Genomic DNA, 19,305 nt, shown 5'->3' with positions numbered 1-19,305 from the left:
CTGATTTATCAGTATGGAAAGAACTGGGTCAAACCGGTTCAAAAGCAGAAGAAAAAAAGAATAATGATGCATTTTCAAGTAACAGTTCCTTGCAAAACTATTATTTACTAGAACGTTCTTCACATTTTGTCACGTTAAGATCTCAAACTTCATTGCTTTTAACTGGGAATTTAATGTCTAGTGGACGATCTTCTTTAGTCTTCGAGTTCCAGGGGGATCATCTTATCTATCGGTTGTCCCATATGTCAGTCTTTGTGACGTTTCCCCCATACTGGCAATGTGTATGCCAGTATGGGGGAAACTCCTTGCTCCTTGCTAGTCTCCGATGGCTGTGCATGTGCACTTCTAGTGTTTCTGTATCCGGTTAGCTTCGGTGTTAGCCGTTCATTGTAGATCTGCTGCTCTCACCGTATACTTTGAACATGACTGAGAGTCACAAGAAGCAAACACAAGGTTATGAGAGGAAGGGGAAGGCCTCAGAAGAATGAAATAAGACCAGAGTGGATTTCACCTGATCCTCCTGAGGAGAGGATGAGCTGGTAGGATGGTCTTGCACATGCACAGTTATTGAAAAAGGGACTTGGCCTTTTTTTTACCTACATTTCTTGAAAACTCGTCCACTATATCTTTAAGTAATAGACCAACACAAAGTGGTGCATCATTTTGTAACGGAAAGAAATTGATTCATTGTTTTTAAAGTGTTTTTCAAACAATAATCTGCTAATTGTGGTGTGGATTTATATTCAGCTGTTCTCAGGCAACAGTGTGTAGAACGCTCCTTCAAAACAGTCACAGCAGCAGGTCTTTCGGGGTTTGTCTCTACCGGCTTTGCACAATCAGAGATTGAAACCGTTGTCCATTGTTCTTCTCAAAATAGTTCAAGCTCAGTCAAATTGTATGGAGAACATCAGTGAAAAGCAATGTTCAAGTCCTGCCAGATTCTGAGTTGGATTTAAAATCATCCCCATATGACGATACTGCCACCGCCATGATTCACAGTGAGGAAGGTCTGGTATGGGTGGTGTGTGCTCACTGCGACAAACATTTAGCATGAAGGCCATAAACATTTTAGTTTCATCTAAATACAGCACCGTGTTTGCTGTGACCCCTGCATGGCTTGTAGCAAACTTCAAACTGAATTGTTGTTTTTGGTTCAGCAAAGACTTTCTTGTTGCCATTTTTCCGAACAGGCCAGATTTGTGGCGTGCACAAGTGATAGTTCTGTCCTTCGTTTTAGTCTGGGACACATGATTAAATTGGAGCAATTCCATTTGCAACACACACAATTTTTTAGACTTACTTTTTCTTAAAGATTGGAAACGATATATGATTTTTTCTCTTATTTCACAGTTACACATTACTTTTGGAGACCGTCATGGATTCTCCTTGCTGTCTGAAAGTACCACCGAATCCTCCCAAATCAGTAAATCTCAGTTTGATTATTAAGGTTCAGGTCAGCATGAACTGCTTTGGCTTTAATGTTGAAGTTTTTTTAGTGAAAACAGAAGTTCAAAGACATCAAAGCATATTTCAGTTTTAAAAACAACCGCACAACATGTGCAAAGCAAAACACGCAAGTAAAGTAATGAGTTAGAGATGATGCCAAGAGAAAAACTGAAAATGCTGACTCATATACATTTCAAATCTACCCTAAATCTCTTCAATGTGTTGATCACAACATTTACAAGATAAGAGTTTGAGCTAAAACCCAGAAAGCCTGCCTTACGATGCCTTAGCTGAGTCATGAAGAGCCCATTTGGGCAGGAACCGTCACATTCAGGTCAGCCAAAGCGGCTGCTGGTACAGGCAGGAGGTCAATCCAGTGTGGTGGGGCCAAATCAAACCCTGCTGAGCTTCAGCTTCAATTCTCACAGCAGCTCCCAGTGACTCAGCTTCAGTCTCAGGAGGTTAAACGTGATAACGGCCCAGTGAATTTGAGAAGCCGGCAGTGTCGACTCACAACCAGCAAGAGAGAATGTTTCAGCTACACGCTTGTCTGCTTCCATCTTCTGTAAGAGGGAACTCAGGGGGATAGACAAAATGCTTTTATTTGAAAAGTACAGTGACCAGACGGTTACTGATCTGATTTCAGTGAGCAAAGTGGAGGGACATGTGCAGTGCTACAAGATGCGTTAAACCAAGTATTTATTCATTTAAAGGGCCATATTAAGCAAAATCCACTTTATTATCCCTTAAATACATTTAGTCGTGCATTCTGATTCGCTAAGAGTGCAGAAAGGTTGAATGTAGTCTGCCCAGCTGCTGCATAAACATCTTTATATTCTTTTTGCATCATATTTTTCAATCTGTTCAGTTTTCTCTATTCTCTATTAAGTGTTTTTGAACATTTACATGTTTGCTGTGGGACTGCTAAACAGGCAGGGCTGCAACTGACGATTATTTTCATAGTCAACTAATCTATCAATTATTTTTTCAATTAGTCGACTAATCACAATTATTTTTTGTATGATCTCCATCATCACTTCAGTTGCCTCTTAAAAATATTTTGACTCACCTGTTCTTGTTTACACACCTTTGAACACCTCTTTATTGCCTCTTCTTACCACTACCCTTTATTAGCTTTATAAATGATTCTCCATAAAATATTCATTTTAAATTTAACTGACTTAATTCATTTTTAATATTTATATCAAAGTAGATGTTTTTACTATAAAAAAGATATTTCAACCTTCAAGATTTTAACATTGTTTAATGTTTACAAAGATTTTAAACTATAGTGTAAAAAAGCATATTATCATTTGCAGTCAGATTTGTTCTCTTTAATTAGGCAATATTCCAAATCCCAGGATCATTATTAAAAACAAGTGAATGATTCATTTCCATGGCTCTGGTCAGACAATAAAGTTAAATAAAACTATCCCGTCATATAGCTTTATTTTAATATGTTAGTTATAAATTAACACTGAAATAAACCCAATAATAACCGTTAGAAATCATCTGATTGAATTGCTGCTGTAGATTTAAAACAGTAGTTCCCATGATCACCATTGTTGATCATTGTTGTGAGGTTGTCGGTCGCATGGCTTTATCCACCTTTCACATTTTTCTAGACGCCTTTTAGGTTTTGGAAAAGGTATGAACTGTATTCCACCCTCTAAACGTTTGGGATAACGTGCATCTGAACTACACTTTCTCCACTGACCACGTTTAACTATTTTTACCCATATTTTTTTAAAAATATCCCTCTCACTTCAATGTGTTAATAATATAAAACGCAAACAATGTTGTCAGAGCTAAAGGGTCTGCAGCTCCAGCAGGTAAGAAGCATCTCACTTTGGGACAAATTGCGATCGCTGATTGGTCAGTTATTGACAGGCCTCCAAGATCGATTGGCAGGCGGCATCACGTCAATTGAGAATTATCTCCACTCTCTCTCACATGCTAATGTCTATTTGCACACTTTTAGTTTCCTAAGGAGTATTTGTTTGGACATCTATGCAAATAGCATAGTTCTCCAACTTGAATATTTCATAAATAATTTTGCTACCGAATTGCACACTGATTTGCACATTTTTTAACTCCTCAGGGGGTGTTTGTCTGGTACATGCATGCAATTGTACAGTATTTTTACATTGTTCTGTAAAGGGACTGCTATTTGTCCTTGTTATGCCATCAGAGCCAAGGACAAAATTCATATTGGATTGGAAGAGTGCCAGGTTGACATCAACATTCTCACACATTGGTAACAGACACCATGGCTTCTAAAGGCGGTTTCTGTATGTGTTTTTATCTGTTTTAACATAGTAACCTTTTTTCTTTTGTTTGTTTAGTCCATCCATCCATCCATCCATTTTCTGACCCGCTTTATCCCTCATGGGGTCACAGGGGTTGCTGGTGCCTATCTCCAGTGTTCACTGGGCGAGAGGCGGGTTACACCTCACCAGTCTGTCACATAGTTTGTTTAGTCATTCCAGATAATTCACGATGAGACAATTTTTACTTAAAGCAAAATCTAAGAGAAGATTGTACACAGTCACCAGAACATGTTTGGCTATTGCTGAAGGTCAAAAAAAGTTTTCTTTAAAAAGGCCTCAGACTTGAATCAATGAAGACCAGAAAGGGCCAAAGTGACTTCAGCACTACCCGGAAAAAGAAGAAAATAAAAATGATCAAACAAACCCATTTATGCACGCTTCTCTATTGATTAAAAGGAGCAAACGCAAACATTGTTTTTGTCTGAACTAAATGAGACTCAGATCAATAATCTCTCAATGAAAGATCCCCATTAATAATTCTTCCTTCTATCATCATGTGGATGGTTTGATGAAGAGGAAACTGTTGAAGTGTGAGAACCAAAGCGTACTATGATGGCAGAGTGATGATGGATCAATATTATATAATTAGCCGGCTCATGATTAAGTGTCCAGGTCCAGCTATGGAAGCAAAACACAATCTGCTGGATGAAGAGCTCTCCAGATATTTTTGTCTCAGCCCTCTACTCAACACATCTCATTATTACTTCTGTGGAGTAGCTGGGAACTTATTGATCCCAATATCCATTTCTCACAAGGGATCAAAACAACTTCAAAGGCACTTAAAAGCTATTGATTGTGGCTTCCAAAGTCAAGCCTGATGATTCTCAATTAGAGCAAGCTGGAAGGGACTCTGCCAACCACCAGACTTTTAGAGACCACAATGCATCCAGGTGTTTCATTTGTACAAAGTTGGTAACCCATTTAATTCATGGCAGAAGGTCCCAATTTGCTTATTTCTTTATTTATTTCATTTCTCAAAAGGTGTGATGTAAGTGTAAAAGAAGAAGGAGATAGGCACGGTAAGAGGGGGAGAGACATGCGGCAAAGGACCACGGGTCGGATTCGAACCCGGGTCCACCGCGTCGAGGACTAAGGCCGGGTGGCGCTACCCGCTGCGCCATGACGCGCCCGTTATCTGCAGATTTATGCTACCTGCTAGCCTTTCAGTCCATCTTTTATATCTAAAAATAAATCCCAAATCATACCTGACTGGGAATTCCTTAAAGGTGAACATAGAATGCTTTGCATACAGCTCATTTACTTAATACCAATAGAACTCATTCCAGAAAGCACCTCCTTGGACTCCTAAACATTAGCTGGCCAGTCTTGTCACTCCACAGTAGCATTCAACTGAAATGCAACTCTTATTCTCACCAGATGATCCCACAGTCTAATTTCAAAACTTTTGAATTTCTCCAAAAAGTAAAACATAAAACCCTGCCACCTCTGACTAAATCGCTTGAGGACATTTCAACTGGTCTTCTTCACTAAGCAGTGTGTCCAACAAGTGTACATGTATCTACTCCAAAGCCTTCCCAACAATACTTGAAACATGTAAAGTTCAACCTCTAAAAACCTTCAAAAAGAACAGATGCTATTCCATTACCCACCAACTGCTATTGGCAGCTAACTGACTCACACTGCAGTCATTAGTGTTTGCTTACAGGGTAATTACAGGGTCTGCATTCAGCTAACTAACTTCAGCAGTGTGCTGCTGTTCCTCCAGTGGTGGACCTCTGCATTTCTCTCAGCAACCTCATGTGATAGTGACATGCCTTCTCACAAGACAATCTCGCTTCAGATTGCTCTAATTTGGTTACATAAATAAACAGAGTGGGGGTGTTGCATTCAAGAATCTCTAGAAGACTCAACAAATCGGAGAACATATCTTAACGGCCAAACCTGCTTTTCCTTCATGTCATTTATAGAAAAATCTAGCGCACCGAGCGCAAATGTTAATATGCTTTATAGTAATGAAGCTTGAATATAGCTCTGTATCAAGTTAAAAAGGTTTGATGACCGACTACATATAAGCCTGTCACAATAACAAATTTTGCTGGACAATAATTTTTTCTAAAACGTATTGCAATTGTTAGGGTTCAGTTTTTACCTGTCTCACCTTGGACAGCTCCAGCACTTTCCATCTCCCCATACAGCCTCATCTCCACTCACTGCTGATCACTGCACCTGCCGTCACTAATCAAGGGAACTGATTCCACCTGCCTTTCTGCCTACTTAAGGCCTCCTCTGCCAGCCCTTCATTCCTGAAACGTCTCCCAACATACCTCATGTTAGCCCCTTGCTCACCTAGTGCTCCAGCCTTCACCTCATCTTCCTTGTGCCTGCCTGCTGTCCTCCGGCACCAAGGACTTTCACTGTGCTGCTGGCCTTGCTGGAAACTTCTGCGCTCTCCCTTCAGCCCAGAAGGCTACCTGTGCTCGCATGACTCTGCTGTCGAGCTTCTCCCGTCCACCAGCTCCTTCCGCTCCTGCCATCATCCACCTGCTCCAGACCGGTTCAGCTCTCTGGTTCTTCTCATCCACTATTAATCACTTTTCAATAAACTGCTGAAGACAAAACTCTGTGTGTGGCTGAATTCGGGTTCAACAGAACAGTTCATGACAGCGATAAATCATATTATTGTCATTTGGAGAGCCTATTGTCAAGTTTCCATCCAGCATAAAACCTGCCGTTAAACTAACCTAACACGCTAGCTGTTATTAGCTTATTAGCTAAGCGCGGGGAGCTGATAACAGCTCCCACTAGCCACCTGACCACTACCACCAGAATTAACAAATTTTCCTGGAAAGATTTAACCCCTCCTAAGATGAGGAAACAAGAAGTGAGGGGTGAGCAGACACCGATGCTGCGTACTGAAAACTTTTTGTTCTCCCGTCTCAAGACAGAAGAGATGGAAATACAAGGGGAAATTAGCAAGCATGCCTACGCAAATTATCGAGCTTATTTTAATTAATCATGTGATTAGTCTTCTGTTCTGTCTCTCTTCGAAGTCGGTCGTGTTTTTCTCCCCTCTCCAGCTTTCACCCCCCCACCTCCCCCTCTCCTGCTTCTGCTGCTATGTCTTGTCTTTCTGAGCACTTTCTTCATATCAACCGAACTCTGAAAAACATGGATCTGGTAAGCTGGTCTCTCAATGCTATTGATCAAATTTTTCCGACGGGTAGGCAACCCGTCGGAAAAATTGGTGGATTTGGTGGATTTTTGATGTATCAGCAAATACAGCGGATGTCGGTAGCCATTTGGCCTTGATCCGTCTACCGGCTGTAAATGACGCGCTCACTAAGGCTGTGAACGGACAGACCTGGAAGGGGAAGGAGCAGAGCCGAAAAGCTGACTGTGCTGGAACGCAGACTGGCTTTGGTGGTTGAACTCAAGGGGAAATGGGATAAAATCTGGAAGTGAAGCGCGGAAAAGCCCAACAATTTGGAAAATTGGATTTCACCATTTGGAGCCAGCAAAAGACTTAAAGCTGACAGGAAAGTCAGTGCAGCTTGCCCTCATAACAAATAACATATTAGCCTTCCCTATTTCTACTCCTGGATTGTTATGGCGGAGAATGCTCAGAAACTCTCCCCGGCTACCCACTCCCCCGCTGACACCTGCGGATGCTTTCTGAACTGTTGGCCGGCTCATAACATCAAGGACAATGGCCTCTGGAGAGTGTAATAGAAACACTTTCACCCAAACAGACACACATAACTGATGCTCATATAAACTGATGAATTTATATGGGACTGGTCTCAAATCTTTACCTTCTGCTATATGTGTCTCGTCTTATTTGTGCTTTTTGTGCAAGAGGTTTTTGATATCTCAAACTGTATACTGTTATAGGATAAAGTATGAGTTATGTTTTTTTCCCTCCCACCTTCCTTTTTGTTGCCTCTATATTTTCACAGAGTAATGGCAGCACCCTGTGGGCACCGTGTAAGGCGGTTCCTTGGCAGCAAGGCCTCAGTAAATCGTCTCCCCCTGAAATGTTTGTTTGTTTATGGCGATTGTACTGAAACAACAATTTCCCTCTGGGATTATTAAAGTATTTCTGATTCTGATTAAAATTTATTGTGCGATTTATTGATTATCGCACCAGGGTAACTACATGTAATTCATGCCTTGCCCACAGGCATACTGACGTCATGACCGGAGGAAGCTGGAATTAAAATTTGAACCCAGACCGTTTAGGTTGCAAAACAACTGTTCTACCCCCTGAACCAAAGTCTCCCACCAAACTGAAAACACGTTTAAGCCAAGAGAGTAAAATCACAGCATCAGTCCTGGAGCCCATCCCAAAAGTGAAAACGACAATCCTGGTTTATATTCCAACTATTTCATTGTGCTCATGATCAATCTAGCTTATTCATTAAGCACCAATTCTCAATAAATATAATTTTAAAGCACTTTACAAGAAACACTGATCCAATTAATTTCAAATTAACACCTGTAAAATTGTATCCTTTAAAGAAATGATTTTCAATGAAAAACAAATAATTTTCAAGAGTATGCTATCCTAATAATGTCTCCTTTGTCTTCTGTTTTTACTCAAAGCCTTGCAACATATTTCAATTAAATGAACATTGTGAATGTAAATTGAATGACAATAATGTCTGTCTAAGCCTAAGTATAATATATGACAGTTTAATTCAGTTTACAATGCCAACTGGTCAAAGGTTATCTATGTAAGGAAGCCCAACCAACTGCATCAAGTCATTGACGTTGCAAAAATCCCTCCTTCTAAAATTGTGATTCTAAAAGAAAGTAATATTGTAACACCCACAGACCAGCCTCTGTTAGTGAGCATGCTGCGACAGTAGCATTTTTGCAGTGTATGACATGCAGAGATACAGACTGTTATCAGCCTCTCTTGTTAATCTTAGTATGCCAGAGCTCATTCAACTTGCAACTGAAACACTGTCAAATTGATGTGACATTATTCTGATATCTCTGCTCTGGCAAGGTAAATGCAACAATGAGTCCAAAAAATATATTTAGCATTTTCCAAAATGCTAATACTCTTTTCAGCAAATACTTCTTTCCAAGTGATGGCTCTGCAGATCCAAATGACCTTTTCTGAGGTGAACTCAAGGCTGAAGAGGAGATAAAGTAAATATTTCAGAGCAGCTTGGTGACAAATAAGAATGCACATAAAGGATTTCCAAATGGTACTCCAACATCCAGTGGGTTAGTTTAGAGCAGCGAGCCAGATTTTCTCTGCAACAAACATTCCGTTCTAATGGACTACAGCCTTTGCTTCTATGAGTTTTGATAAACACTCCCACCCATACATTTTTAACAAGTTGCTGCATTCCCATTCTTGACTGGGATTATAGTTATGAATTAATGACAATGTCTGTGCTGTGATGTCATTTTCTACATTTAAAAAGATTACTAAAAGGCCTTATCTCATTACTATGAACCTCCTTTAATATTTTGTGTATTTCTCAGCTAAGAATAAGATTTTGACACTAGGTAAAAAGTTAGTGCACTGGTTGCTTCGCCGCTTTTCTGGATGAGTTTACGCAGCGCTGCGAAGTGCAGCTCGAAGGGGGCTGTTAGTCTACTGAGCACAGAGCAAGCAAAAAAATGCTGGATATCATCATTGGCCATAAATGAGCCGTCAAGGCCTTCAGTGTATTCAAAGAAGGAAACGCAGAGTTTGATGTTTGAGGAGCATCTCATGATACAGCTGTCACTAAATACATCTTGTATTAAATAATACTGTGTATTTTTCAGTGATATTATCAAGCTGTTGGTTGTTTGCACCTGTGATACCTTTTAGGTTGGATTTGCTGTTTTTTTTATATGTTTCTTTGCATGTGTGGAAACAGACCCCGAGGATGTTATCTTTTTTTGTCTTTTACCTTTTCGTTCTGTCTCTGTGAACTTGAAATAATCCCAAAATAATATCTAACAAAGTCTTTTGCATGAGTGTCAAGCAGAGCAATATAGCGAAATCAGTAAAGTTCCACATGTGAAAGTAAATCTGTTGGGCTCTCTTTGGCATTAAGTAACCAATTCTGAGTGTTAAACTGCCAGACAGGACATGTAAAAAAAACAAAACAAAACAAAAAAAAAAAAAATTGAGGCATTTAAAACAAACGATGCCTAGCCTGGCGGCCCATCAGGCTTCTAATACAGTGGGGAAAGCCCTGTCTATGCTTCAAGCTCTGCAACAGGACCAAAATATTACTTTACAGCAGCTTACCCATAAAGACCAAAGATTGTTATTTCTAATGTGTCTTAGCTTTTTATTTGCTCAAGTTTAGTCATGTTAACGTTTTTATGCTTTTTATGCTCTTTCTGGTGACTCAGTTTATTTTTGTTCTCTCTGTTCCTTTGTTTTTCCTGTAAAGCCCTTTGAATTAGCCCAAGAATGACTGGTGCAACACAAATAAACTTGCCTTGCCTGGATAATGCACAAGTTGGATTGAGACTCGTTATTGGCAAATACTTAATCTGAAATGACAGATCATTTTAGGCACAAAAAGTCTGCATGAGGATATCTGTAGTGGGAATTAATAGCAACAGTCCTCTATACAGCAAAATCAGTGTGAGAGGATAAAAACAACAATTTGTTTACAGCAATCTTGTTTATATGTTAATTTTCAAGATGCAGTTCATCATTAGTTTTGTTTCCAGCAAAACATTTACAAAGAAAATGAGAGCCAGAGACCTTAGAAGTTGAGGTGTTAAGTTTAACCTACAGAACTTTGAAATGTTGTAAAGCTTTAATCATTAACTGACCATCTCTGAATGAGATAAAGGACTTTTGAGCTGAGAGGAAAGAGACACAGAGAAGGCGGCCAAATAAGCCACTATAAAAAGCCAGCAGATTGTGTTCACATGGATGGGCTGCAGATGTACACAGCATCAATCCAACAAACAGGCTTCAACACGCACATGCTGTCAACATGCCACGCAGGTCTATTGTAAAAACAAAGCTGAGTGTTACAGAGAGCAGCGGCAGAGGAAGAACAAGCACACAGACAGGGATATTTACTGCCTCCCAAATATGTAAACAGGACCACAGACATGTTGGAGAAGTATTAACATCCACAACACCATAATACTGTGAAGGAAACAGCAGAATGCTGGAGCAGCACTCTCACACATGGAAGCCTGGATAGAAAATTGATAACATGGGGCGAGAAGGCTTTAAAGGCACAACCGCACTGGAAGAAATGTGCTTCTTTGTGCTCATTTTACAAAAGAGGCATTGAGATTTGAGGAGAGGCTGACATAAGCACAATGCTACTATCGATCAACTACAGCTGCTTGAAATGACTACAGCACTGGGGTTGTAGATACTACTCCTTTTATGCACGCACACACAACAAGACGCCATGTCCCCGAGGTGCCACTAAACTCCTTAAATGCCATTATTAGTAGCCAAAGAACTGCATAGTAATGCAGCATTTTTTTCGTCAGAGTTTACCAAACTCCATTTTCTTTTCCCACACTTATGCAAGCCAGGAAAATTCTTAAGTTCTGTACTGTTCCTGACTTTTCCCCTTATGTGGGAACCTTGACTTTACTGCTCAGTAAGATAAATGCTGAGGTTTTCCATTAAGGAACAAGCCGTCTGTCACTTAAACTGGTGACATACTGCAATTGAACTTTAACTGGTCCTGCTTCAGACAAAAACAAAACAACTCTTTTTCCACTACAAAGAAACCTCATGCTGGGCGTAATCAAGTTTGTTTCAAACAGAAATCAGAAACATAGGAAACTTTTCGTTACAGTTTAATTAAACATTCAACAGTGTAGAACTAAACACTATGGGCATAGGAAAAACCAAGAATAGGGCAATCAGTACATCTCTCACTGTAGCCTAGTGGAAGGTATGTTTCAACTCCTTCAATCTTTTTGTGGTTTATTCCAAACAAATAACCCAAAGAAATGAAAGGTTCTTCCAGCCTTTCTAGATTCCACATACTTTCCATTCGAGTCACTGCTGAGAAAATATTCCAGCTAGTTTAGTCTTCCTTTGCTTCTAGCCTGTCCACCCTTCTCCTCTGGGATTCCTTCAGCGAATGGAAACGCCATTACAATGTCAAACATCATTCCTCATCAAGAGGACTCTACCACAATGGGAAAATTGTTATTAAATCACGTTTTAACTGGCTGACATATCAAATACACCACTATAAGGACATGAAGATGTTAAATCAAACGTAGAGATTCATCTCCAGAAGCAAAAGCAAATATCAGACCAGTGTCATGTGACAGGAAGTCCTCCCCCACAGTGAATACTCTGCTGTAGCTTATTAGGCTTTACTGACAGAAGAATCTGGCCGTTAAATGTTGTGCTCCTCTGATGATGTAAAATGTTCTGCTTTAGGAAGATATTGTGCTGCGATTGGAGGGAATAAGAAAACTGCCATTAAACTGTTTGTAAACCACTCTATGTGGAATGGATAAGAGACATAATCTCCCTAGTTTAGCTAAATTGATTTATTCCTCTGAAATAACTGAAGGGAACATGTAGAGACACAGAATAACAAGACTCTGGTGTGGCTCTCTAGCTGTGGACAATAACAGCAGCTCACATAAAACACACCATTTCATTTAGTTCAGGGATGCGTCTAAAGTTCTAGTGCTGGTGGACAGTGATGAATATAAACTTCAGACAGTGTGTAATTATTCAGAAATATCCCTGAAAACTAAGCTAGATTGTCTGTCACATTTGCTGGGAAAAATGAGCAAGTATTTAATGTAAAACATAAAAGTCTCCATGACTAAACAGAGGAGACCTTTCAGGACTAAATCCAGATATCCTGGAGAGAATTCTGGGGTTTGTGCAAGAGAGCAAGGAAATCAGCCAAATATGTTTGAACAGCACTCCAGGGAGGAGGTTACGCTATGATAAACAGTCACTGGACAGACAATCTTTCAGTATCGCAGCTAAACGTCTAACAGAGCTGAAAATAACTCTTAAAGGAACAACATGCAGCTTTTTCCATCTGTCTAACCTCTGCAGTGGCTCTAATGCAATGCTGATTTACTACTAAAGATTCACAGACAGACATTACACCCAGATGGAAACAGCAGCCTCTGTCCCTAAACTTTCAGGGCTAGTTCCAGGAAGGCAGAATGCAATGTGAAGGCCTTTTCTCCCTCTGGTTTTAGCCCTTAGCTCTAATTCATAAGTTCACCAAGCTGACTTTGAGACTCCTAAACCTTTAAATACGAATGGGAAAGGAGAAAACAGCAAACATGAGTGTACGCAGCGTTACACGGACAAGAAAGACATCAGCACTCAAGACGAATCAGAAAGCAGGGCTACAGAGCATTCCACCTCAGGCTCAGCTGGAGGAGGAATTAAAGGGGTCTAGTCATGTACTATGACTACTAAAAAAACATCTATTTATCTTGAGATAAAACAACATGTGCCAAGCGTTCCTCCTGACAGGGTTTACTTAGTCTCTTTTGAGCCTGAAAAGTACATAGCGCTGGGTGAGATCCACAGACAAACATTGTTTTGCCATCTGCCAGCAGTACCGCTGAACTATCAGAAAGAAATGTGGCAACAATTGATGCAGCTACTCTAAGAGCCAGCAGATCGTCCTGCAATGCCTCACAGTAAAGTGACAGCTCAGCGTGGTCCAAGACCAACCCGATCCAAAGTGGTTCCAGGTTGAATGAATCCTCCCCAGAGTTGCTGGGCGTTGCCCATTTGCTCGGCTCCATTGCTTCTCTTTGTTTACTCATTGCAAGCATGCGCAATATCATACCTCCAGTCACGTGATCTTGTTATGGTAAATATACACAAGAGCGTTTTGTTTACTAACAAACAGAGCAAAAACAACACATAAATCACACAAATATAAAATATAACAAGCCAACAGGGCGTGATCATTTAATCTGAAAACCTTTGTATGCAACCAGAGTTAGCTACCGGAGTAGAAAATTCATAAAATCAAGGTAAATGACTTTAATACATGTTCTGTTCCAAAAATAGGCAGAAAATAAAGAAAGTTTGTGCAATGTTCAGTGAAGGTCAGTAATTAATTGGGAATCTTATGGTTTTAGAGTGGGGAAAAATGCTGCATCAGCATCTGAATGAATGGAGTAAATAAAAGAGTGGGTCACTGATTCACTTCCTGAAGGTTGACAGCTTGCAGGAGGCAGATTCACACAGTAGAACGAATGCAAGACAGAAGGTTGATAGAGATTAAAAAATAGACCAATGTATTATTGCACTAGAGACAACTGCCTAATGGATTACACAGCGCAAGATATAAACCACCAAAACAGCTTTCATTTGGATTGTATTTCACAAGAACTTCTCTGCTTCAACATGATCTAACATCCTTCCACCAAAACCCATTATCTATGGAGCAAATGTGTAGTTCATCTCAGCTGAGGTCATTTTCAACTATTTTACAGGCACAAAAACAACAAGCCGGTGTCCCTAAAGGCATTAGATGGTGGTACTGTCATTGTAATACTAAAAACTGTGTTTGGAAAGCTTCCGGGGCATTAACATTTTTGAATAAAAAGTTAAAATCTGTTAAATGTTGCATCTTAGAACCTGTTACTGCCTGTGTGGGTACACATGTGTAATCAGGTGTTTTATCCAATAATTTCAAGCAGATGCGCCCAGAAATCTGCTGTTGACCGAAATTGGACCATTTTTTTCTATTGAACAACTCTGACAATTGACCAGCCAGTCAAAATTGAAAGATCTGATCTTTTTCCCATCAATGAACCTCATGCTGACAACACTTCTTAATGTGAATAGTGGTACTGAGGAAGTCAACTTAAAGTTAGCTATTTATTTGGGAGTTAAAAAAGGAAGTCAAACAAAGCAGTGACCCTACTTAAAAGAAAACCATTTTCTACGACATGTCAAGACATTCAGGCTGCAAGAGACTTTCAGCTGAAAACAGGAAGGTCTTATCGCAATGTTGCTTTAAATATCCTTCAGAGCTTTCAGCATCAGTCGGGCTGGAAATGTACTGGATTTAGAAATGTTGGCAGCCCTAATGAAATCTCAAAGTTAAAGGAAATGTCAACATTCTGTGAAGCACACAGAATGTGCACATGGCTATGCTAGCCATGCTAACCACACTAACTGCTAATACAGCATGCTAAATACGGTTTAACCTGAAACCTCTTCGTTTTGGGCCATGTTTTAAAACAAAAGAACAGTGTTTTACCGCTGCTATCTCAAGGCTAGCCTCAGCTCCTACTATAATGACCGCTCTCTGCAAGAAGGCTAGGAAAAATGTTTAAAAGCTGATCTCAAAATGACACCCAAAATGATAAAAACTGATCTGAAAGGTATAGTTTTACAAAACTTGAGATGACAAGTTACGGAATTCTTACCACTGCATCTCTAAATAATACCTTAAAACATTCTAGTTTCCTAGTACTTCAGGGAACTGACTAATCTGACTTCTTACAAAATCCTAATTGACAAAGTAAATTATTCTCTTGTATCTTCTCATAACTCACCCTCCTGGTGTTGTCCAAAACTTTGGGATCAGGCTGACCGTAGTTGGGGGGGTTGGCGTGCGGGTCGTAGCCCAGCCTGGAGAGCATGGGGGCGATGACGGCCATGTCTCTCACCACATCAGGTGGGATCTTTCCCACCCATTTGGACAAGGCTTCCACGTTTACTGGCTTAATGACCTGGTCTGTGGACCTCTCCACCCTAAAAATAAAAAGACATAAATGCTGGTTTTAGTCATCATGTCAACCACAAACACAGCATCAGTTCCACGTTTTTCTAGTCTATGTCTGCAAAGATCAGGATCAAAGACGCTGAGGTTAACTGGTTAAATATTCTGATACCACAGTCCCAGTAATAAATATGGAATAATCTTCGCTTTTTACTTTGTAGCAGCAAAAAGGAAACACTAGGTAGGAAACAAAACTATTTAATTACAGTATTAAGGTTTTCTTATGTAAATGCCAAAAATGTAATGCAATGAGTGTTGAAATTACTGGCACGTGTGTTCAGATCAAGTAGGGCAAATATTTTGAAAATTCTCAATGTGATCGAACAAAACCCAACAGATTTATTCTTTGTTTTGAGCTTCTAAAACAAATACTTGCCAGGTTTAATTCTGCAAAAAGGTCTACATTTAAAAGAGGGTGCTTGCAGGAATCACAGCGCCAACAAGAGAAATGTGAGCTGGAAAAATGAAGAGGATTATAAACTCCCTTCAGTGGGGAATCAACTTAAATTAAGTCCAATAGATGGGAAGGTTGGAAATATCCAGGGAGACGAAAGAAGAAATACAGAAAGTAAAAAAAAAAATAAAACACGCTGTGAACATGAAAAATGCTTTAAGAAAGAAATAAAGGACAAATGGGCAGAATGTGATTTGTCTTTCAGTGACGCCCAGAATAAACTGGGACTTACATCCAGAACATGCCCTCATCTTCTATGCACTTGATCTGAAAAAATAGATGTGCCACTGATTTCTTAATTTAGTGTCTTTGTTTTACAAAGAAGGTTGTGCTGTTAGATAAAATAGTTATGGGTTAGTTTAAAACATCCAATTGGCTGTAATTTGTTCATGTAACACAAAAAGATGGATTCCTGGCCTCCTTCACATCCCTCTTCACATTATCCGAGTCCAAACATCTAATTACAGGTTGGGAACATTGGGTACCTGGACATCAATATCTCTAATCGGCTGAACAAGCTGACTCAGTAAAATGACATCCCATCACTCAAAGCAACAGAAGACAATCTCACATGAACAACTCTCCTTATTTCAGCCATGAAATAATGTCTTTAATCAAAATAATGATCCCCCCGAAATCTGCATTCAACTGGGCATCTAAAGATCCATAGTTTAGAAACTTTACAAAGGCTAAAAATCTATACTATAAGTATGACCCAATATAGACAACAGTATATATTTAAATGGATTTGTAAAAATCCATCAGACCACATATGGATAGACATTGACCAAACATTTTTATGAGAAATTCATGAACTAGATATTCCATTTATCAGCCCTTTAACTAAGCAATGCAACTGCTTTATAAGCATCTATATCAGTGCATCTGTGACAGAATGGTGGGAACATCCCTAAATGAAAGTCTTCAACTCTCCCATGCAGACGGACCGTGTCCATCGCCACATGCAGGCCTGGCCTAGCAGTTTGGGTCCTTTCTCTGTGTCTATCTGGAAGAGAACATTTCTGGAACCAGTGGTGAGTTTATCAGCAACAACAAGACTGTTCATGATTGTTTTTGCAAAACTTTATAACAAGGCCTAAGTGAGACAAGATCTATGAACTTAAATGTTTTAGAACTCTAACAGTATTATTGTGACAAATATTTAAGAAGCTCAGCAGGCTCACAACACTAATGTAAACTACGGTTTACTGATCTGAATGCATTTTCCCCTCTAGATTCTTTTAAGCTCTCCCTTTATTGTGTCAGCTCAATAAAACTAATTAGACTGAAAACAGATCTTTCTGGGCTGATTGGGTGAGCCCACACCTAGTGCCCGCCTACCAAGGGTAGGTTTTAGCCAATCACGGTATAAAATCAAAACTTAAGCAGCAGGCGGCATGAGAAACCACATCTCACGCTTCTGTTCTTCTTTCAAAGATGAAGTTGTGGATTCTGACAAAACAGATATGACAGCAGCTATGCGTGTGTCCTCCTGCACTGCCATGTTTATGTTGGTGTAGCCGTGGGCTTGTCAGCTCTTGCCCTCGTTACAGCTGTTTGATGCTCTTAAACCACAATACTGCAACGTGACTGGCCAAAAGCGTTTGTGGTTTGGAGACAAACGATTGAAGCAGGATTGGTACAAGATTGATTCTTGTGTGATTGAGAACACACAAATACTGCAGGCGAGGGAGGTTAAGACAAATGGATTCCTGATCAGTTTAACCAATTATAATCCAGAAAAGGATACTTAGGCCTCAGAGCAGATACCAGGGAAGGAAAAATGCTAACATACAGCCACCAGCAATTGCTATTTTATTTCCAAGTATTTTTACCCAAAACACGCACTCATTAAACGTGATACAAATTAAAGCTTTATTCTCTTTACATCAGAATTAAGGTTTGTATAGAATGATCATCCCTTCCTCAAAGATTTAACTGTATCATTGGCAAAATGTCAATATGGTAGGATCAAGAAAGTTTCATTTTTGATTAATTGAAACCTGAAATATAACGTCTAGAAAGTGATCAATCTTTCTCAGGTTGAAACTAGTTTAATCAGGGTGCTCTCCTTGCCCACACCTCTGTTGGCCACCTGTTGGCCAGCCCCTCTGCTCCTATGTTTCCTGGTTGACTCTATACCTCAATACAGCAATTCACTTTCCTCTAATTCATTTACTTTGCAATTGAATCTTTACGCTGTACGGGTATATAGTCTCCTGCATGATTAATAGAGTGAGCTGGTTTTGTCATCTCAGGAGAACGGTGTAGATGCATTCTGAGAAGTGGGCTACGTTCCAAACATCCACTCTGCAATAAATGGAGAGAGAATCACTTTAGGTAAGTCCACCGAGGCCCTAGAGGCTCCTGTGAAGAGCTTTACAACGATGTTAGAAGCAGGCAACCTGCCATGAAAAGCAGCAGCTCTGTACTACTCCGTACTCAAAGTCTTAGTCGTACAAATCATTCAAATTGTGTTGAAACTGTGGAAAAAGCAGTAATAGTCGTAGTAGTAGTAGTAGTAGTAGTAGTAGGGTTTTGCTTAGTCATGGTCACTTCCTAACACAAAGTCTGTTTGGCACTTTAAAGCAAACTAAATGCCTTCACTTTTTCAGTCAGAGATGGGAACTGTGATGAAATGAACATTCTCAAAAGGAGAAGTTATGCAATGGTGAACCCTGGTTTTACCGTCAGAACATTTGCACAAGAAGATTGAAAAATACTGCAGGAAAATGAACATCTATATAACCAGTTAACTACAAACAGTCTGCAGCACAAGCGTGAGGTAACACTTTATTTGAAGGGGTGTACATAAGACTGACATTACACTGTCATAAACATGGCATAACACCTGTTATGAACATAAATGACTCTTTATGAATGTTTAGGACTGTTGTCATTAATTGTCATTCGGTAAATTATGACACTATTAAAGCAAAGTTGACATTGTTTAAAATGTCTTTGTTATGACAACTTGACATTAACAGAGACAAGGTTAAATGTAGGGCATAAACATGACACAACAGGTGTTATGTGTAATGTCAGTCTTATGTACACCCCTTCAAATAAAGTGTTACCCAAACGTGATGCATGACCATCGTTCTGCAGGAGGTTCTGTCTCAGTTCTGCTGTTATAGTTTCCTTTACTGTTGACAGTCCAGGTAAGGTAGAACCTCCAACCAGGTTTTCAGCTGACCCACAAATGTTAACAACAGTATTGGTTTTAGACACACAGCATAATAGGAAAAATCCCTATTTGACCATTATACTGTTATTGTGTACTTGTTAACAATATGTTAAACAGGATGAAAATATTTGATGCGTAGCATTTTTTTTTTTTTTTTACTTTAATCTCAGTCTGGTCTTGAATCCA

The 19,305-nt window shown here is 39.7% G+C and overlaps 1 protein-coding gene across 2 annotated transcripts in view; it reads right to left on the bottom strand.

Moving 5' to 3' along the window:
* Positions 1-19,305, bottom strand: part of tpst1 (tyrosylprotein sulfotransferase 1) — a 58,126-nt gene that overhangs the window by 9,164 nt on the left and 29,657 nt on the right. For both annotated transcript variants that reach the window (XM_021324633.2, XM_012878732.3), the window contains exon 3: positions 15,252-15,450. In XM_021324633.2, coding sequence (XP_021180308.1) covers positions 15,252-15,450 — 199 coding nt within the window. The remainder of the gene's footprint in view (positions 1-15,251; positions 15,451-19,305) is intronic.

The sequence above is a fragment of the Fundulus heteroclitus genome, chromosome 18 (genome assembly GCF_011125445.2).
Source record: "Fundulus heteroclitus isolate FHET01 chromosome 18, MU-UCD_Fhet_4.1, whole genome shotgun sequence".
NCBI lineage: Eukaryota > Metazoa > Chordata > Actinopteri > Cyprinodontiformes > Fundulidae > Fundulus > Fundulus heteroclitus.
This window is presented reverse-complemented; position numbering and strand designations above follow the sequence as displayed.